General features: G+C 42.3%; 1 protein-coding gene across 2 annotated transcripts in view; it reads left to right on the top strand.

Annotated features, from left to right (window-relative positions):
- The window catches only part of ESR1 (estrogen receptor 1), a 279219-nt gene that overhangs the window by 221529 nt on the left and 35229 nt on the right, over positions 1–22461 (top strand). For both annotated transcript variants that reach the window (XM_047769921.1, XM_047769920.1), the window contains exon 6: positions 19927–20060. In XM_047769921.1, the coding sequence (XP_047625877.1) occupies positions 19927–20060 (134 nt within the window). The remainder of the gene's footprint in view (positions 1–19926; positions 20061–22461) is intronic.

The following is a 22461-nucleotide window of genomic DNA, read 5'->3' as shown; positions in this document are numbered from 1 at the left end:
AGACAAAGATTGTCATAGTAAAAGAAAAAATTTTTAAAAATGAAGGAATCAGGAGTTCCCTGGTGGCACAGTGAGTTAAGGATCCACTGCTGTGGCTTGGGTCACTACTGTGGTGCAAGTTTGATCCATGGCCTGGAAACCTCTGTATGCCGTGGGCATGGCAAAAAAAAAAAAGGAAACAAAAGAACTCCATAAGAGTTGTAAACATTAAAGAAAAATGTATTCACTAAAACAGGATTGTTCCAATCTGCCATCTTCTGTTGACTATTCCATGGGTGAAGTTTGTGAACTGGCTTGCAGGAAAACCCTTATTCTCCCAACAGTTGTGGATCCAACTTTCGCTTGAAAAGACTGGAGGTTCTAAGAAGAAGGCAGCATTCTGGCCATTTCTAATTCGACCTTTTCAATTCCAGTTTCTTAGATTGTTTGGCCCAATGCTGTTCATGTGTTGGTCGATCTTACTGATTTCAAAGCCAGAGTAGTTTTTCCTAGCCTGAAAACAAACCCTTAAGCCAACTACCTTTTTTCCTATCCAGAGGAAAAATACAATTTTTCTCTTCTGAAAATGGAGCCTGGGTTACCTCAGAACATGTTGTCGCTCAGACCTCAGTTTGGATGTCGCATCCTGGAGGACAAGCTAGCTTTTAGATGGGGCCTCTGCCAACTTGCCTGCTGTTCCCTGTTTTATGTCCTACAAAAGCACTTATCACAATTGGAGATTATCTTAACTCGTGTGTTTACTTTGTTCTATCTGCTCCTATCATTTGAATGGGAGCTCCAGGAAAGTAGGGTCCTTGACTGCCTTACAGACTGCTTGGGATCTAACACGAGCTTGACAAATTCTAATTGAATGAGTGACTCTAAAATCCCTGGGAGAATTTCTAAGTTTTTTGTTTAGTTCTTGGAATCAGAACACTCTATACTGGATATGTGTCATTTGTCTTAAAGGATAGTAAATGGATTAACATTTAATATAAAAAAAGATGGAAAGAAAGGAATTACTTTTTCTTCACACATTTCAATGGCCATAATTGATTGTGTTGAATTGTCTTCTTGCACCATGAATCAGCATTTTGTGGTGCATTTTGTTTTGGTTTTTGTGTGCACAAGAACTTTTGCAGTTAGAATGTCCAGGTTAAGAAAAGTGTATTTTATTTTGCTTCCTGCTATAGAGATGGGGAAATATTCCCCCCCATGAGTCTGATCTTTGGAAAACACAAATCTTGGTCACTCTTCTCTTAAGTTCTCCTTGGAATTCTCTTAAAACTGCAGTGTCCTCTGTTGGTTGGCCTGGGGATGAAGGTGGCCCTTCTGATCCAAGCCTGTTTCTGCTGCTGCCTCTTCATTCTCATCCAGAACATCAGGGTCTGAGATCACTGAGTTCCAGAGTTAACCTTCTTTTAGTTTCTCAAACTCATAAAGCATTTTTTTTTTTGCTTCCAAAATTTACATACATGTCCCGCTCCTTGATTCACTCTTTCCAAATCTTTTCTAGACTAACTCCGAGTTCTTCAGTGTTCAGACTAAGTATCACCTCCTCAAAAAGTCCTTCTTTGACACCCATCTTTCCCCCGATCCAAGATAGTCCTCTTGTTATTCTCCTAAGACCCTGTACTCTTCCTCCTCGGCATTTATTGCAATTAAAAGTTTAATTTTATTGTTTTGTGTGTGCATGTAATGCCTGTCTACCTTACTAAATTGTCTGTTGCAGGAGGACAGTGTTTTGGTCAACACGTAACTCGGTTCCTAGAACATAGCAGATTCTGACCTGGTAAAATATTCACTGAATGAATGAAGGAATGAAGGAATAAAATTGAGCTTTGAGTTCCTAGCATCTAGCCCTAAATCTGGCACATTTAATAGACTGAAAAATAACACATAACTAAAATTAAGTTGATGAAGAAGTGAAGTGTTACTCATATACCAGAGAAACAATGATGAGTTTATCAAAAATTCCTAGAAATCCTGTTCTTACATACAAACCACACTCTGTCTGCTCATTCATTTGCCTTCATTTCAATTAAAGGTATTTGCTCTACATGAAAGAAAAACTACCTAATTGCTTGGTCTGTATGATTCCAAAACATCTAAAGGAAAAGCGAATGACTGAGGCATTCTTTCTGATGTTTTACATGCTGAATGTGGACTTCTTGAAAGACTGTTCCACTCTCTTTTCAACTGGCTATTTGAGTAGACACAACCATTAGAGACTTTTCTTCTAGGGACTTACTTTAGCTCTTAAACTATATACACTGAACAAGCAGACTCAAGTGGATCATTATCTATAGAAGTGCAGAGTTCCATCTCCCTCTGGCAAACCATTCAAACCCAGAAGTGTGTTTTACACGTTCCAACAGAAGCATCTATAATAGCCAACTCTAACCTCCTTTCTTGCCACTTTAACACCCCAAAGTATAAGAAAAGGGTGCATGCCGAGGTTTTTTTCTGTTTATTAGAAACTATCTCTTGGCTTCAGAACTCTTTTGACTAACAGCCTACTGATGTGAGAAAAGTAAATAGCAAAGAATTCCCTAGAGTCCTGCTCCTGTGTGACAGGTGGTTTAATAAAGATAATTGGACATTAGATGACTAAATGTTTGGAGCTATATACAGACACACCTTCCAGATAGGTCACTCTAATGTTTCCTGGGTAATTTTCGTGACAACCATTTGTACCAGCGTGAACAAAGAGGGCCTGGATCCTTCTGGGTGAGTAATAGACATATCAATTTTCTGTCCTCTGTTGCCGGGAGATTGGAGGTAGCTTACAGTGACTTGTGCAAGGCCAAAGCCCACCCTTGGAGACTGCAATGAAGAGAGAGGAGCTAGGAATGTGAGTCCTCCTGGCCTTCTATTGGAGCTTGTTTGGCAGGGAGGCAACTCATGAGTTGGGTCTTCATTCTGGAAGGGTGAGGAATACAGGTTGATATGTGTGGATGGCCAGGCACCCTACCATAGCCATTCCAGCACCCCAGGAATCAGTGAGTTAGCACCTCAGCAAGTCTCTGAAGGCGAATGAATTTTTTCTTGAGCTGAAACTATCACTGCCTGAGAAATGTCTCACTCCTTACTTTGATTTCAATGAGTGTGGACTTCCTTAAGCTGAGAGAATCTTCTTGTTTCCTTTTCTCCTCTTATTGGAAGTCCATTTACTGGGCACCAATGTCGATTGGCTTTTCTTGGTAGAATCCCTTGCGTTTCTGAGAAAAACAACAATGGCGACACAGCGACAAAGCTACTGAGGGATTTAAGCTGAGAAAAGCAGAGAGCTTAAAACTTCCTTCCTAGAGTCAGGCCTCCCAACTTCTTCAGCGAGCTCTGCTTGACTTGGAATGCACCTTCTGAGAACTTTACCTTTCTAAAATGCTACTAAATTGCTCCATGCATTTATTCCTCCAACTCTCAATGAATACAGCCCTGGCTTTCAGTCTCATAGCAACTCTTCTCAAGGTAATGGACCAAGTCATTTCCACTTGAAATCTAGTCCTTCTAAATGAGTCACACAGCTTGGGTTTTGTTTTCCTTTTCTCAGAATAACACTAAGAAGATGATCTTTTAGCCATCTTCCTAAAATTTCCCCTATTGCTTTTTATTTTATTCCATTTTTCCTTTCTCTACATAAACACTATCCTTTCTAAGAGGAATGACATTTTGGCTAGTTATTATTATGTATTTTTAGCTCATTTACCTTGACATACAGCCTGTGATAGTTAAAGTGCACTCATATATAAAGCACAGACAATGCTGTGAAGTTTACATGTCGACAGGGTCTGTTCAATTGATTTATTTCTTCTTGATTCAGTTTTGGTGGCCATATGTCTTTAGGAAGTTGTCTGTTTCTTCTGGGTTGTCAAATTTGTTGGCGTATAATTGTTCATAGTATTCTCTTATGGTTTTTTGTATTTCTGCAGTATCTGTTGAGATTTCTCCTTTTTCATTTATTATTTTGTTTATTTGAGTTCTTTCTCTACTCTTCTTGGTGAGTCTGGCTGGAGGTTTGTCAATTTTGTTTACCCTTTCAAAGAACCAGGTCTTGGTTTTATTGATTTTTCTAATGTTTTTTGAATCTCTGTTTTATTGATTTCCTCTCTGATCTTTATGATTTCCTTCCTTCTGCTGACTTGGGGTTTTGTTTGTTCTTCTTTTTCTAATTCTTTTAGGTGATAGGTTCTGTTGTTGATTTGACATTTTTCTTCTTTTCTGAGGAAGGCCTGTATCACTATGAACTTTTCTCTAACCACTGCTTTTGCAGCATTGTATAGATTTTGAATGGTTGTGTTTTCATTATCATTTGTCTTGAGGTACTTTTTAATTTCCCTTTTGATTGCTTCACCGACCCATTTTTTTTTTTTTTTTTTAGTAGTATGTTGTTTGGTCTCCATGTAGTCAGTTTTTAATCATTTCTGTTCCTGTTGTCAATTTCTAGTTCTGTGCCATTGTGGTCAGAGAAGATACTCGAAGTGATTTCTATATTCTTAAATCTATTGAGGTTAGTTTTGTGACCCAGCATATGGTCAATCCTTGAGAATATTCCATGTGCACTTGAAAAAAATGTATATTCTGATTTTATTGGATGTGATGTCCTGAAAATGTCAATTAAGTCTAACCTTTCTACTGTGTCATTTACTGTCTCTGTTGTCTTATTTATTTTCTGTCTAGAGGATCTGTTCATTGATGTTAGTGGGGTGCTAAAGTCTCCTACTTTTATTGTATTCCCATCAATTGCTCCTTTTGTGTCTGTTAGTATTTGTCATAGGTATCTGGGTGCTCCTATATTAAGGGCATATATATATTGACAATCGTAATACCCCTTCCTATATCTGCATGCCTGATAGTCATATAGGCTCAAACACATTCTAAAAAAAGAGTCTAGTCCATGAGAACGAGGGTTCGATTCTTGGCCTTGCTCAGTGGGTTAAGGATCTGGCATTGCTGTGAGTTATGGTGTAGGTCACAGACTCAGCTTGGATCCCACGTTGCTCTGGCCCTGGTGTAGGTTGGGAGCTACAGCTCCGATTCAACCCCTAGCCTGGGACCTCCATGTGCCTCGAGTACAGCCCTAAAAGGACAAAAAGACCAAAAAAAAAAAAAAAAAAGTCTAGACTGTTTACTTTCCTTCCCCACATTTTATGATTTTGAAGACCTTTTTTAGCATCTTCATGTTTGTCCTTTTGCTGTTCCTTGTGTTCATCATGACTTTTTGTAATAGTTTGGTTTTTTTTTTTCCTTTTAGATCTGTACACTGGCTTATTTAAGTGATTGCTTTCCAGTTGTGATATTCTCCATCCTATTTCTTCTTACTTCTTTTTTACTTAGAGAAGCCCTTTCAGTATTTCCCTTAGAATGGGTTTAGTATTTCTGTACTCTTTTAGTTTTTGTTTGTTGGAGAAATTCCTTATTTCTCCTTCAATTTTAAATGATATTTTTGCTGGGTGCAGTATTCTAGGCTGCAAATTTTTCCTTTTTATAACTTTGTCTTTTTTTTTTTTTTTTAAATAGGGCTGCATTCATGGCATATGGAGGTTCCCAGGCTAGGGGTCTAATTGGAGTTGTGGCCATCAGCCTACACCAGAGCCACAGCAACACCAGATCCGAGCCATGCCTGCGACCTATACCACAGCTCACAGCAACACCAGATCCTTAACCCACTGAGCGAGGCCAGGGATCAAACCTGCAACCTCATGGTTCCTAGTCGGATTTGCTTCTGCTGAGCCACAACGGGAACTCCCCTTTTTAGAACTTTGAATATATCTGGCCACTCCCTTCTCTGCTGTAGTGTTTCTGTAGAGAAATCAGCTGATAGCTGTATGGGGGTTCCCTTATAATTAACGTTTTGTTTTTCTCTTGCTGCCTTTAGAATCCTCTCTCTATCATTGACTTTTGCCATTTTTATTATAGTATGTCTTGGCATGGGCCTGTTTGGGTTCACCTTGCTTGGGGCCCTCTGTGCTTCCTCTATCTTGATATCTGCTTCCTTTAGATTTGGAAAGTTTTCAGCCATAATTTCTTCAAGTATGTTTTCAATCCCCTTTTCTTTTTCTTTTCCTTCTGAAATCCCTATTATACATAGATTGTCCTGCTTTATATTATCCCATAGATCTCTTATATTGCTTTCCGGCTTTTTCATTTGGTTTTCTGTCTGCTCTCCTGATTAGGTGATTTCCATTATTCTATCTTCCAAGCCACTAATTTGTTCCTCTGCGTTATTCATTCTGCTCTTTATTGCCTTTAACTCAGTTTGCATCTCTGCAAATGAATTTTCTATTTTTTCTCGGTTCCTTCTTATATTTTCTAGTTCCTTTCTAAAGTAATCTGTGTTACTCCTTATATCACTCTTAATTCCTTCATATTCACCCTTAAGTCCTTCAGTATTTTCACTGTCCCCTTTTTGAATTCAGTGTCTGTTAGACTGCAGAGGTCTGTTTCATTTTTGCTGCTTCAGGTTAATTATTCTGTTCTTTTAACTGGAAATGGTTCCTGAGTTTGTTCATTTCACTTATTTTTTTTTTTTATTCTGTGAGTTTAAGGAAACCAACTACTGTGGTCTTGGAGGGCTATGTCTATGCAAGAGCACCCCTTTGTATTTTGTGGAGGGCTACTATTTATTTTTGGTGTGGGAGTTTGGATATTTGCTGTCTCTTTCTTCAGTGTGAGCAGTTTCTTATCCCCTTGATAGGGTGCTGAGTATGTTTCCAGGGAGAAGGAGGCAATGGGAAGAGCCAGTAGTCAGTACCTGGTTGCTGGGTTCTTGATAGTAGCAAGGACCTGCAGGAGGTGGCACAGTCTACTCCTAGTTGCAGGGCCCTGGGAAGATTTAGGCGGTGCCTGGAGCATTTGGCAGTGGCAGCAGCAGGGTGTATAAGTTCCCAGGAAGTGAGAGCAACAGTGGGTGGTGCTCAGTTGCAGTGCCCTCCTCTGTGGTGCCCTCTGAGGTGGTTGGCACGCAAGTGGTGCCTGTTCATGGGCCCCTGGTGGTGGAGGGCCACACCCACCTCTGGAGTCAGAGATAACTGTGGTGGATTGCTCCCACCATCTGTAGAGCATGCAAGAAGCACCCTGTCATCACACTTAGCCCACACAGGAGGTGCTGCACAGGTTGCTTGTAGTTGCAGGGTCCTGGGGAGTGACAGTGATCAGGGATGTATGGGGACACTGTGTGGAGCATTTGGCAGTAGCAGCAGCAGGGCGGGTGTGTTCCCAGGGGAGTGAGAGCAACAACAGGTGGTGTGCGGTTGCAGTTCCCTCTTTTTTGCCAGGCTCTGAGGTGACTGGGGCCACAGGTGGAGACTGTTCACAGACCCCTAGCAGAGGCAGGCCCTGCCCCCATCTGGTTTCTGAGATGACTGTAGCAGTTTGTCTCTGCCTCCTGTAGATCATGCAAGAGGTGCCATGTCATGCTTAGTCCCCCGCTGCCCTTAGCCCACACAAGAGGTACCCAGCCACCTGTAGCCCACACAAGAGGCACCTGGTCTACCGTAGCCCAAGCAAGTGGTGCCTCACCACCCGTAGCCTGTGCCAAGGGTGCCCTGCCCTCTGAGAGCCCATGCACAGGGAAGGACTTTCCTGTGGTAGTCCGCCCCTCCTCCTCTCACCCTCCCCAACAATGGTAGCTTGCTTCTCCTGCGGGCCCAGACCTCCTCCTGGGTTCTCTTGCCTGTGGCATTCCACCACATGTCCGGTGGTGCACTGCTCCCTAGCCCCTGTCTCCACACAGCCCACCCTAGTCCTCTCCCTGGAACTGACCTCGAGGGCCTGAGTCTCAGCACTCAGCCCCCGCCTGAGTGTCTCAGGTTGTGGTGTCCAGGGTGATGGTGCAGATGGTCTGTGTGGCTCTCTCTCTGCTTTTCCCTCCTCAGTCCAGCTGCTGTGCTTTTCTCGGTCACTCTGAGGTCCCTCCATCTCAGTGGATCTCCCTATCAATAAGGTGGCTTCCCAGGGTGTGAACTGCTTTTCTCTTTCACAGCTCCCTCATCACTAGTCCCCTCCTGATTCCTTTTCTCTCTCTCTCTTTTTTTTTTTGTTCCACCCAGGAGGGGTTCTTGCCCTTTTTGGAGGTTAAATTCTTCTGCCAGTGTTCAGCAGGTGTTCTGTGCAAATCATTCTACATGTAGATGTGGTTTTTTGATGTGTTTATGGGAGAAGGTGAGTGTGCATCTTTCTCCTCCGCCATCTTGATCCTTCTCTGGACCTCCTCATTACCTCTAATACTTAACACCTACTCTTTTTTGGTTACAGTTTTGATATCACTTTTCTCCTGGTCCATCCCAAGCCCCATAAATAGTCACTGCAAACCTACTCTCTAAAATCTCTCTCTCCTCAATGCCTCTCTATGCCTAAAGGGTCAGTCTTTCTCGCTGGGGTCAGACATCCACTGTCTGCTTTCTTCATTTCCATCCCTGGGCGACTCAATACTTTTTCCAAGGCCAGAATATCCCCTTGATCTGGCCCACAAATGTATGCTTCTCTTCTCGACTTCTCTAGGCTATTATTTAGAGATACTTCTTGTCCCCTTCCTTCCTGGTTCTTTCTCATCGCTCCCACTGCTCCTGTTTGCAGCTTCATCCTCTTCTTAGGCTGTATGCCCCCAAGATGCTGATTCTCTCCCTCTGCACTCACACACCCTCTCTTACTAGCTGCCAAAAGTGAATCTCCAGACTCAAAGGTTTTTCTCTAAGATCTATTTGTATATCCCTCAGGCATCTCATACTTCCCCACATATGGCTCCCTTGTTCCTCACTACCCTAGTATCTAGTTGGTTTTTTTTTTTTCCTTTCTGCCATAAATTACAACTTTCTTTAGTTACTTATTTTTTCTTTTCTTTTTTTTTTCTTTTCTATTATCTGCCTCCCAAAGAGATTGTAAGTTCCTTTTGAGGCAGACAAATTCCTATCTTGCTCATTATTGCAATCATATCACCCAAAATGGGTGCATCATTGGTGCTCAGTAAGTTTTTTGAATATAGAGCAACATATACAGCAGGAGTGAGCAAAGCATGCCCCAATCAAGCCTGCTACTATTTTTGAAAATAAAGTTTTATTGAAACACATTTATGCTCACAGGTTGCATATTCTCTATGGCTGCTTTCACCATAAAATATCAGTGTTGAATAGATGCAATAGAGACTGTGTGGCCCACAAAGCCTAAAATATTTACCCTCTGGTCTTATTTAGAAAAAAAAAATTGCTGATTACTGACATGAAGAATGGTCTCAGAACACAGAGAGGAAGTGTATAACCCAAGGGAAAGAAAACAGTGGCCTGTCAAGGGAGGCTTACTCCAAGAGGAGATTCCTATCTGAGCCTTGAAAGATGAGAAGGAGATATTCAAGAGCAGAATGGTGTGGGATGGAGGTGATAATCTTAACACACAAACCACCAAAATGTGCTACAGATAAACTGAGTTTGTTCAGAAGTTATGCAGCACACAAATTACAAGGTAGGCAGTAAGAAATGGACTCCAGAAGATTGGGCAAGGGCCAGAAGTCCAAGGACATTCTTGAGCCTTTTCTAATCTCAAGGCCCCCACAACTTTTACTGTTTCCCCCCATGTCCTGAAGTCTCCAGGCTCAATCAGCCTTCCCATATTTTTCTGCAAATAATATTACCCCCCATTTACTAAGCAATCTGAAGTGATATTATTTCTAACACTGACTTCTCAGAATTTCCCTATTTGGGCACTATTTCTTCCCTTACTCTTGAGTTCAAAAAAGGCATCCTTTCTCCTATGATGATATTGAGTCTATTCATCCATACTGCATATTTCTCTCCTTCCCTCCCTCTCTCCATCCCAGCCTTTTGGGGGCATCCCATTCCTCGCCTTTTCCTTTTGACCTTCTAACCTTTGACATCTTGGTCCCTTCTATCCTGTCACTTCTCTGACCTCTGCTCCACTCTGGCCCCAAAACATAGATGCTTTTTCTCCTTCTGCCTGCTCCTTCCCTCTCTCTGTCTATCTCTCCCTGCCTCCTTCTCCCCAGCCCTCCCTCTCTGTCTCTCCTTTTCTCTCTGTTTTCCCCACTGAGCTTGAAACCCACAACCCAGATTGGGACTTGAACTTACAGTTTTTTAATTAAAAGCACACACTTTGTCACAGGAGTTAATGAAATTCATGTTCTTTATGTCTCAGCACAGAAAGAATTCAGAGAGAGGCAAAGTGATGGCTAAAAAGTGGATTTATTGGGAGAGATACACACCCCAGAGGCAGAGTGTGGGCCATCTCAGAAGGTGAGAGAGCAGCTCTGGGAAAAACACATTCCACAGACGAAGTGTGGGCCATGTTGGAAGGCGAGAGGCCCTGAAATATGGGGTGGTGAGTTTTTATGGGCTCAGTAATTTCATAGGCTATGAGTGGGAGGCTTATTCCAACAGTTTCAGGGAAGGGGGGTAGGACTGGGGAGGCATGTCTGTTTCTTTCCCATTTCATCACAGAAGTGATACAAATCACTTCTAAGACCCAGTCCCATGTCCACTCTTAACAAATGTGTGGGAGGGGGTTGTTTATGTGTCTAGGAGGAAACCCAGGAAGAAAGGATTGTGGCCATACAGCAGTCTTCCACTTCTGGTTACCAAATGTGCGTTCCTCCCACACACAGAACACACCCTGTCCTCCCCGAGAGAGAGACCCCAACGTTGCCTTCAGCCACTGTGCCCAACTTCAAGTCCATCCCACTCAAAGAGTTCTCAGTGATTTGTGGTCCTCTCTATCAGGCCTGGACTTGGCTCCTCCTGGTTTGGCAGCCTCAGCCCACAAACACACTCAATATGCCACCATGCAGTAAAGGCAAGACAACCATAATAAAAACTCCAGTTGAGAAATAAGAACATGGGAACAGCCAGGACCACTTGTTGAACAATAATCTGTATCGAGGCTGCAAAAAACAGAGAGCTTTATTTCAGTTCTTAAGCATTTCAATTCAGAAGACACAGACTTGGGTAAAACTGAGAGTATTCTGGGAAAGAGAAAGAGTCAGAGATTTGTAAAGGCAGAAGTCACCAGGCCGAGAAGTTCCCTGGTGGCTCTGTGGGTTAAGGATCCAGTGTTCTCACTGCTGTGCCTTGGGTTTGATTCCTGGCCCAGGAAATTCCACATGCTGTGGGTGTAACGAAAAAAAAAGAAGTTGTTAGGCATTTGGAGTTCGCTGGTGGCCTTGCCGTTAAGGATTCGGTGTTGTCACTGCTGTGGCTCGGTTTCGATCCCTGGCACAGGAAAGTCTGCATGCCAAGGGTGTAGCAAAAAATGAAATAAAATTAAAAAAGCAGAACTGAAACCAGATGTCCCCAGGCTGTACTTTGACACAAGAAAAGAAATATTTGTTCTTAAGGGTTAGGCTGGTACGGGTTGGTTTAGGGCAAGAATCTGATGAATCTTTTGAGTTTCTGGCAGATGTTCTGGATGCCTTCCTTGGGACAGTAAGTGGTTGAAAGATCAGATTCCATGCAGACAGAGACGTGCATAAGTCACACTGGGCTCCCAGCTCCTTTTAGAGCGCTCTCTTAGCAAAACCAACTCCATTTCCCACACTCTTTCATGGCGATTAGGAAGTCCTACCAGACAGAATGAGGAGACGTCTGTCGTGGTCCGTGCACTTGGGTCAGAAGAATTTCCAGCACAGCAAGGTGAACTGCATGGTTGTGTCTGGCTTTATAGTCCAGGGAGAGGAGAGGTCTCTGGATACACCTGCTGACTTGCTGAATTGGTTGGGGAATGTGGGGTCTTACAGTAAATACACTTGCCGGTTGGTTGGGGGTGTATAAGGCCCTGCAGAGGCAGGGTGAGGAGTGGGCCACATACCTTTCCTAGTAGGGGTAGGAAGGAGTTAAGCCAGGTTTCTCAAGGTGAGGAAGAGGCATTACAATGAGATGGGTGGGGCGAAGTCTATTAATTCTTGTCTTGGCCAGCGGCTTTGAGTTCCATCTCCTTGAAGGGGCCTTGAAGTCCAACAACTTCTACTCTGAGGGGCCTGCAATTTCTTTAGTTCCTAAATTTACTCTCTGGGGAAAAGGAATTTTGCGCTCTTCTCCAAGAACCCTGACTTCAGCTTCTGCGAGGTTCTTTATTTCCGCTGTTTTCACTGGCTACATTTGACGTGAGCGTGAAGATGTGTGTCCTTGCTGCTAGTGTGTGTCCTGAGCCGACCTCAATCCTTTTCTCCATCTACCGTCTGAGGGAAGGGGACTTCAGGGACCCGTAAAGGGCAGAGCTAGAGCTTGGAAGGGTCTGGGGCCCCTGAAGGAGAATTTCACTGCATTGGACAGTGACCTGAGGGGGAGATAAACTTCATTGTATCAAGCAGCTGAAATTTTAGGGTTGAAGCCTTGAATAATCAAAGGCTATTCTTTTTTTAGTTCAGGCTTGTGATTTCTTTGATGGTACAGTTGTCTTGGGGGGAGCGGGGAGGTAGGCTTCTATTCTGTTTGTTCTCGTCAGTTCCATCTGCTTGTAACTACACTCAGGGTCTTTCCTCAACACGGTTGTGAAGTCTGTGGTTCCTATTTGCTTCTTTGTCCTTCGGCCTCCCCCTGTGATTGATCAGTGACTCCCTGGAGGCTATTTGACACATCAGGCTTGACACCCTCTTGGGGTCTCCCTTTACCACCTGAGGTGAAATGGACACTCAGATCCCTTGTAAATCCACACGGCTTACTGGGCCTTTCAAATGCAGAATGTTTCTTGACTTCATTGCTTAGTATTTCATAGCCAGAAGCATTTGGCTTTTCTCAACTTGTATGACTCTTTATCTTTGGAATTTCCTCTTTCCCTTCGGTTTCTGCTTGAGAACACCAAAACTCCCACTCTTTCTGTCCACTTCCCCAGGTGAGTGGTCTGCCTTCCAACTACTTTCAGCTCATGGTTGTGTTGCCGCGAAACTCGGTCTGTCTGCTGTTGCTGACTAGAAACACAGACACAGAGTTTTGGGTGAAGGAGAAAAAGAGAGCTTTATCGCTTTGCCAGGCAAAGGGGGCCCCAGCAAGATAATGCCTTAAAGACTATGCCCCCCTTGGGAGAGATTAGGCGGTGGTTTTATAGTTTGGGGAGTGGAAAATAGGGCCGAAGATAAGGATCAGGGTAGGGGCAAGGTTGCATTGCTTCTCAGAGCTGGTGTTTAGTGGCCCCAGGACTGGTTCTGGTGGTCCTCCTTCTTCCCGGAATGAAGAATGCTTCATCAAGTAGTTCCATTTGTTGGGGTTTTCATTCTGCAGAAAGGCTCAAGGATATTTTTATGGATATTCCTTGAGGAGGAACTAGGACCCTGCCCCAAGGCTGCACTGTTGTCTCTTGACTGCTCCTTCCTGGTCTCAGCATCCCCTCCCTTCCCTGATGAGCAACTGCCCTTTGGAGCTCAGGGAAGATCTTGGAGGCTGAGGCTTATTCCCTAAAAACAGGAAATGGAGAACATAGAAAGGCTTGTGTGCCTGGGAGCCCCACAGGGGCTTGGTCATAGTTATAACAGGACTCTAGCTCACTGTATCTGTTTCTTGTTACTTGGCATTAAGGGGGTAAGTATTTTTTATATCAGCACCCCATTCCCAGTACCAATTGTTTTATTTATCCACATAAGCTAACTACTGTATCAAGCAACCATATGTCAGTGACTTATTTATTTCTTATTCACCCTACAGTCCACTCTGAGTATAAGCTCATTCTGGCACACAAGAATTCAAAGAATTAGTTCAAAGCCACATAACTGGTAAAGAGTAGCATCAAGATTTGGATCCAGGCAGTTGGATTCGAGTCTTAACCACTTTCTTCTCAAGTAATCAGCTTTGAGATACAGCCATTCAAATTCTGCCTCTTGCAGGATATATCACTTACAATTTGCCGTCTTCGGCATTTCATTCCTTATGGCAAAGGGTTGTATGTGTAAATCTCTTGATCATACAAATATTGATAGAGTCACAGCATATCAGAGCCTGTGCTGACAGATTTTTGTGGCATCAAAGATAACGGAAGCTCTTTAAATACAACTAAACCTGACACTATTGATATTAAACAGCATCTTAATTTGTAATTTTTTTCTAACTTCTGTTGTAAGTTTTTTTCGGGATAGCTAAATTGAATGTCTTATGTTGATCCCCTGGGTTTTTTGTTTCCATCTATCAAGATCCATTTATACAAAAGAGCCTATCGGGTAGCTCTACATTTTGTAAGATTTTTTTTTTTTTAAATATACAAGTGCAGGTTTGACCTGTACACCCTCATTAGAGCTCTTTATTTCCCACGTGGAGGGATAGATACCTAAGGGCTTCTGAAAAACAGGCATTCATGTCGATAGAAGAGAAACTTCCATGAGCAAATGTTCTTTCCAAATCTGTTTCTCCCACCCTGACATAAGTACAGATGGACTGCCTTGGAAGTAGGTAAGGAGCAGAAGGAGGTTTCCCCTCAAGGCAGTTTTGAGGTGCTCTGAACACCAGATTGGTGTGATCAGAGGAGTTCATCCTCCAGGCTGTTGAGTCTCACTGTGGGAGCCATGGGCTGATCTGCTTGGTAAACTACTCCTGATCTATGCCTGAAGCTGTGCTTCTTTTACAAATAAATCTTGGAGTTTCCTGGTGGTGCAGTGGCTTAAGGATCTGGCATTGTCATTGCTGTGGCTCTGGTTGCAGCTCTGGCTCAGGTTCAGTCCCGGGTCCAGGAGCTGCCTCATGCCGTGAGCATGGCCAAAAAATAAATGTGAAATAAAAATAAATCTCGTTCTTCTAAACCCCCGGAATCTCACAGCCTCAGTAGCACCTAATGGATTTAGACTAATTTTGTCTTATTGTAATAAGATTACCTCCAGATTTTTAGTAATCACCCCATTGCTGACACCATTGATTCATCAGTTCCTTCTGAAATTGAACTAAATGCACTTGGCTGATTGGCTCCTTGAAGTTAGTGTAGGATATTTCAGCAGGGCTTTGAAAATGAAGCCCCGACGCCAATGTGTAATGATCTCAGTGGACAGTAATGCGTTCCTTTGTGTCAGGCAGGTGACAGATGTCTGCTAACCTTCCAAGTCCACATAGATTTGTACCTGATCTTATGGTGACAGATCATCTGTTTGGGGGGCAAGTATTTTCACCTTGTGACAGTGCCCCTGAGAGACCCTCAGATACCACATGATCCACTCGTCAGTTCCCTGCAGGCAACATTCTAGTGATTTACCGGAAAGAACATCACGGCCATCAAATGACATACTTTTCATTTATTCCACAAAGAATGGATTGGCCAAAGTGTTTAGACCTGGTGAGTTTTTCCCATTGAAAGATGAGCAAGTTATTCTTATGGAGACATCTACATGAAGTTCTTCTAGATTCTTCTAACACTGCTTAGAAAGTTGCAGCTTCACTGCGATCGTTATTCCCTTAAGAGCCCTCAAAGTTGAGACTCACACCAGCCAATACGAAGCACTTCTGTTTGCAGGGAAGGTGAGCCCCGGGGTCCTGCTGTCATACTGTCTCAATGATTTATAATTAAATATGCTCCCTCCACATCCTCTAAAGGAAAACACACACACACACACACACACACACACACACACACACACACACACACACACAGTGAGAACTGAATTGAGAGCTGGGAGATCTGCACCATGGCTGAGGGCTGGATCTGCAGTTCCTAATGTACACGAAGTGCCAGCATTGTGATGAGGCCAGGTAATAACTGCTGCTTAGAAATAACAGAATTTCCAGTGAGAAGAGGCTGAAAAGAATACACTCCCGCTGGAAGAGTTAAGAAGAAGCTCCTCGTGGGAAAATGTGGGAGACTGTTGAAAAGGGATGAGAAGAGAGAATTGTCAAGGCTCCACTTTGGCAGTTTCTGAACTGAACTTTTGCTCACAGCGGGTGGACACAGGCTCCCTCCCACACTGAGATGCCCCCCCGCCGCTGTGCAGTCTGTTAAGTAAACAGAGACTTTATACTGAGAAAGGAACATTTCTCTATTTTGGCTAGGAGTGGTTATTTTTAAAGCTTCATCCTCCAAACATGTCCCCCTATCCTTGTTTATTTTTTCACTAGAAAGAAAATGTGCCACTTTAAAAAAACATTCGACTTTAGGACAAGAAAAGCTCACTTCTAGATGAAGGCCACTTCTAGTTTAAGGCTCACTTCTGCTTAAGGCCAACTCACCTTTTGGTGTGACCACCAACTCTCGTCCCCGAGGAGCAATGCGGCTTGTAAAGATTCCTCTCTCCTCATGTAGAGCTTCCATGCACCTGAATTCGACAAAGTGAAATGCGTTGTGGCAGCTGTTTTCTGGACGCTTCAGGTTAAAAGGACAACCTGTCCCCCATCTATGGATCTATCTACTTATCAACATGTCTGTAGCTAAGACTGAAATACGGCTCCTACGGTGGGCTCTGTACCATTTTAAGCACTTTACCTTAAAACTCATTCACCTTTACCTGAGAATTCGGTGACAGTTGCTTCAATAGGGATGTGAGTTAAATTTGGGGAGACTGATATTAGATGTAAGAGATTTTCTTTCTAGACCTTTTCTGAGGAATGTATCCTATTGTATTACAACTATCTTTTGTCTTGTCTTGTCTTGCAGCTGTTCTGGATCTATTTATTTATTATTGAAATACAATTGATTTCCAATGTTGTGTTGGTTGCTGGTATACAGCAAAGTGAATCAGTTACATGTATATATCCTCTTTCGAATTCTTTTCCATTGTAGATTATTACGGGGTATTGAGTATAGTTCCCTGGGCTATACCGTAGGACCTTGCTGTTTACCTCTTTTATATATACTAGTGTGTATCTGCTAATCCCAAACTCCTGATATAAAACCCACCATGTCTTTAAACAAGGTCCATAGTTTTCTTCTCTGTTCTCAGATGTTAATGCAAAACCTGGTATATGATGGTTCCTCAATAAATCTTTTTTAGTGAATTAAAGCAGAGCAAGGAAAGAAGACAGAGAAAATCTTATTGTTGGGATACTTTCTGTTGGTTGGTAGGCAGTATGGTTTGGAGTCCTAATTCCTTCATTTGGAAAACCGGAAAAATAATATTCACCTTAGATGGCAGTTGTAAGAAGTAAATGAATTTATCAAAAGCACCTATCATATTGTAAGTCAGTGTGAAAAAAAGATGGTGTATTCCATAAATGATGTTAAGAAAACTAATTAGCTACCTGAAAAAAACACTAAGCTAAATCCCTGTCTCACATCTTACACCAAAGTAAATCACAAATGACGATTGCACAACTCTGTAAATACACTGAAATCTGTTGAATTGTATGCATTAAATGGGTGAATGATATGGCATGTTATTATATCTCATTAAAGTTATAAAAATAAATAAATCCCAGAAGATCAAAGATTTAAACATAAAAACATGGAACTATATTAGAAGGAAACCTAAGACAGTTTTTTTGTTTGTTTGTTTTTTTGTGTTTTTTTTTTTTTTGGTCTTCTTAGGGCCACACACATGGCATACAGAAGTTCCCAGGGTAAGGGTTGAATTGGAGCTGTAGCTGCTGGCCTATGCCACAGCCACAGCAATGCAGGATCTGTGCCAAGTCTGTGACCTACACCACAGCTCACAGCTACACCTGATCCTTAACCCACTGAGCGAGGCCAGGGATCAAACTTGTGTCTTCATGGATCCTAGTCAGATTTGTTTCTGCTGAGCCACCATGGGAACTCCTAAGACAGTTTTGTTTTTTTTTAGGACAATTTTTTATATGTTGTTGGGAGGGAGAATGACCTTTGTAAGCAAGACATGATATTCTAAAGTCATAAAGGAAGGTTTGATAAATTTGCTTATGTAACAATTAAATGTTTTGCAGAAGAAAATACCAGCAATAAAATCAAAAGAAAAATATGACAAATAATGAGAAAATAATTAAAAGCACATAGAACAAAATACTAATTACTATAATATATAAAGAGCTCTTAATAATCAGTGTGAAACAAACCAACAACCCAACAGAAAATATGGGCAAAGGACAAAAGCAGACAGCTCAGAGAAAAAGCTCATACCAATATATTCTCCTACCAACAGCCTAATGATACAAGCTCTTTAGAAGCAGTATCTGAACTCTTTGTCCAAATTAAAACTATATGAGTCCTCTGGTTTAGGAATTTGGCTTTAGGAATTTATTCTATAGCTGTCTATACATGTGTCCAAAGACAAACATAAGTATAGTCATTGCATGAAATGTTTGTAACAGAAAAATACTTGAAAGCAAACTAAATGTCAACTGACAAAGAAGTGGTTAAAGAAATTATAACATTTCGTTTGGTGAAAAACTATGGAACTGTTAAAAAACAGTTGATGAAGAACTCCAAAATATGTCAATTAAAAGCAAATCAAAGCAAGGTTCTGGGTAATGTGTTTAGTGTTTGCTTTTTAAATTTTTATGTATTTCACAAACGTATGTTTGCATGTGCCTAAAATATTTTAGCTTCGAGGAGTTCCCATCATGGCTCAGTGGTTAACGAATCCGACTAGGAACCATGAGGTTGCGGGTTCGATCCCTGCCTTCGCTCAGTGGGTTAAGGATCCGGTGTTGCCATGAGCTATGGTATAGGTTGCAGACACAGCTCAGATCCCGTGTTGCTGTGGCTCTGGCGTAGGCTGGCAGCTACAGTTCCGATTAGACCCCTAGCCTGGGAACCTCTATATGCCACAGGAGCCACCCTAGAAAAGGCAAAAAGCCAAAAAAAATTTTTTTTAATTAAAAAAAATAAAATATTTTAGCTTCGAGCCATCATGCACAAATTCAGCTCATGAATAACAAGATGACTGAATTCTTTGCACATGTATTATCTCCTCATTTAATTTCTGCACCAACCCCATGGAAAAAAATACTAATGCTTTCTTTTTGAAAATTACCTGTTTTGAACCTTTGAGTATGATTATTTAATTGTTGCAACTACTCATGTTAAATCCTTGATGCCAAGGCTCTGTTGTACAGGGGAAAAGCCCAAACTCCTTATAATGATGTAGCACATCCTTCATCAGCTGACATTTTTCTTCTCTCCCAGATTACTTTCCCATCTCCTCCTCCCTCTAGCCCACTGCCCCGAGCTCTTCCGTGCTGCTTCCCCTTTCCATGTTCAGGACCTCTTCCAATGATGCTTTCGCACCTCAGCTCAGTGAAATCCTACAAATGCCACTGGCTCAGCAGATCTTACCTGTCATCCTAGGCAACATCAATAGTTCTGGAACCACTAAAGCTCACAGTTTTCACAGTTTGTCCTATATTTCAAAAGCACTTTATAGGAGTTCCCATCGTGGCGCAGTCGTTAATGAAATCCGACTAGGAACCATGAGGTTGCAGGTTCGATCCCTGGCCTTGCTCAGTGGGTTAACGATCCAGCATTGCTGTGAGCTGTGGTGTAGGTCGCAGATGCGGCTCGGATCTCGAGTTGTTGTGGCTGTGGTGTAGGCCGGCAGCTACAGCTCCAATTAGACCCCTAGCCTGGGAACGTCCATATGCTGCAAGTGCGGCCTTGGAAAAGAAGAAAAGACAAAAAAATAAAAAAATTTTTTTAAAAAAGGCACTTTATAGAAGTTTATTAGGACTGGTCATATTATTTAAATCCATGAACACAATGAGAATAGAGGCCCTATTTTTATTTGCATTACTACCACAATGTCTAGAATATAGTAGCAGATTGATAAATATTCATTAGAAAAAATTTACCTGAATTCGCGTTATTTTTAATTACTCATCGGTTGAAGAGCTTCATATTGAATATGGTAGATTCTGAGATGGAATAACACATCTCTTCTAAGAATTTGAAATGAACATGTTTTATTGATGGGAAGTCTTTTTGCATCTTACCTTCTAGAATTCCAATGCATGTTCATGTTCCATGAAGAGAATGGGCTGTGGGGGGTTTTTGTTGCAGATTTGGAGCCAGTAGATTTTTATGAATGTGAACCTTATTGTGTTCTTTAATACTTCTTTTTCTGTGTTTTCTCAGGAACCAGGGCAAGTGTGTTGAGGGAATGGTGGAGATCTTTGACATGTTGCTGGCTACATCGTCTCGGTTCCGTATGATGAATCTCCAGGGAGAGGAGTTTGTGTGCCTCAAATCCATCATTTTGCTTAATTCTGGTGAGTTGATAACATGGGAAAATGTAATGCCTGGTTCCTGAAAGATATATTTGTGTTTTCAACCAGATACAAGCTACTTGCTCTGAAGGCACAATCGCAAATTGCAAGAAACAACTGACACACATTTAAAATTTTTTAAAATAATAAATAAAATAAAATAACTGTCTTCTTTAGAGATTGCTTATCGAGGTAGTCAAATATGATGAATGAAAAACAAAAATGAAACATTGAATCAAATGGCCTTGTATTGAAATATTTGCATCCTTTCGTAGATATTTTTGTTAAAATGGTACATGCGGGAGTTCCCATTTTGGCTCAGCAGGTTAAGAACCCAACACAGTGTCCGTGAGAATGGGGGTTTGATCCCTGCCTCACTCAGTGGGTTAAGGATCCTGTGTTGCTGCAAGTGTGGTGTAGATTGCAGATGTGGCTTGGATCTGGTGTTGCTGTGGCTGTGGTGTAGGCTGGCAACTGCAGCTGCGATTTGACCCCAGCCTGGGGACTTCTATATGCCATGGGTGCGGCCCTAAAAAGAGAACAAAAGAGTTACGTCCATGTGGACATAGGTCTGTTGCTAGTTACAGATGTCAGAGTGTTAAGTAGATCGAGAGACCCTGTTAAGAAATTGTGACCAATGCCAAATTCCAGGTCCTAAGGAAAGAGGCTTATTTGAGAAAGACCATGTTTCTGGTCAAAACTGATGAGCTGAAAAATGTAATTGGTTCAAGAGGTAGAAAAACCTGGTTCTAAACCTGAGGAACGTGGAATTCAGCACATTGGTCCAGCAGAAGGAACAGTTTTCATTTGATCCATGGTGTCTAATTCAACTGTCCCCTCCTATTCCCTTGAGAAAGCTTAGCTGAGAGTGGCATCTAGTTGGTTTTTTTTTTTTTTTTTTTTTTTTGGAGTGAGGTTGGCGGTTGTATAACGAGTCACTCCAGGTCACCCAGATGGAAACTCTGGCTCAGCCGGAATTAGCACCCTGACTCGTCCCAGCCTTCTCTGTATTTGGATCTAAGCACTTGATCTCCAATTTGTAGCACCTGAAGCTTAATAATGAGGTGTCAGCTGCACATAGATACCCTTAACCTGAATCCTAATCCCCCAGCCCCAGGCCCACGTCACATCTGAGACCTCATCCTCACCTAGAGATGACGGCTGTTTTGAAGCCCTGGGCCTGGTTTAGACTGAGTTTCTTAGACCGTTAGATACGGTCTCAAATTTCCCAGTAGCTGAACTGCAGTTTGTGTTGATCCCACATGAGAGAATCGGCGCTTCCTTGTCTTTTGAGGTATTTTGTTTCTTCCTAATGATTGCCAATCCCGGCCCACGTCCCCTAACAATTTTCCATTTCTCTTCCCCACCAATGCTGGTAACCTGTATTGCTTAGTGGTTATCATAGTAATCACTCTCCCTTATCAACTGATAAATGGAAATCTGTACAATTACACGAGGCAAGGACGGAATTGCGGAGCGAAGTTGCACAAAACATAATGCGGTCTCTACTAAGGAAGTGATTACCACTCCATTCAAGTTTCTGGTTCCACTCACATGCATTGTGCTTTTCATTTTCGTCATTTGTCCTGCACGTTGAAGGGTCCAGATCCCACAATGGCTCTTTATTGTAGGAGAGCTCTGGGAGCAGTGCCACTTGGCTGTGCACTGCCAGGTCCTGAACCTGCTCCTTCTTCGGTGGAGGGCTGGCACATGCCAATGGCTCTCGTGTGGGCAATCTGTTAATTTCAGGGAAGGCTGGCTTATCACGTGCTGGGACTTTTTTTCCAGGAAATAATACCCCAGACAGGAAGTGAAAGTAGCCAGAGTTATATAATCTACAAAAAGTAGACACGCTGATTTTGGTCATCACAATATTTCCTTCAGATCTGTATGGCTTTTTCCTGTGTTTATTGGTCTGCTCCTCTGAGAGGGTATGTTTTTTTCTCATATTATGTAATTAAAAAAAGGCAGGACTTTTGCCATCGGAATATTGGATTTATAGACCTAAGTTTTTCAAATCCCAGAGGAAAAAACTTCCAGCCCGCACAAGAAAGTCTTTTATTAAATACTGGCACCAGCATCTCAAAACAGTATTTCCAACCCAAGGATTTGGATCCCTACCTGATGGCTCATGACACCAGTTAAACTCTCCTGCTCCATCGTTGTTCTTGCACTTCTGCCTCAGGATCTTCTGTGAGCTTCTTTGCACTGGAAGGGTTTGGAACACTATTTTGGAGATGCAAGGCACTGTCTTACTGACAGAGTTTATTGTTGTTTTTTTGGTGAGATACCAGAAGCTCGTCTTTTCGCTCAAGGTCAGCCCTGCTGGCCCCTGAGCAGTAGCAAAACAGAAGCCATCGCTCAACCGGGGGAAAATGAAATCACTCTTTCCACTCCAAAAGCG

Source organism: Phacochoerus africanus, chromosome 2 (assembly GCF_016906955.1).
Source record: "Phacochoerus africanus isolate WHEZ1 chromosome 2, ROS_Pafr_v1, whole genome shotgun sequence".
In the NCBI taxonomy this organism is placed as follows: domain Eukaryota; kingdom Metazoa; phylum Chordata; class Mammalia; order Artiodactyla; family Suidae; genus Phacochoerus; species Phacochoerus africanus.
This window is presented reverse-complemented; position numbering and strand designations above follow the sequence as displayed.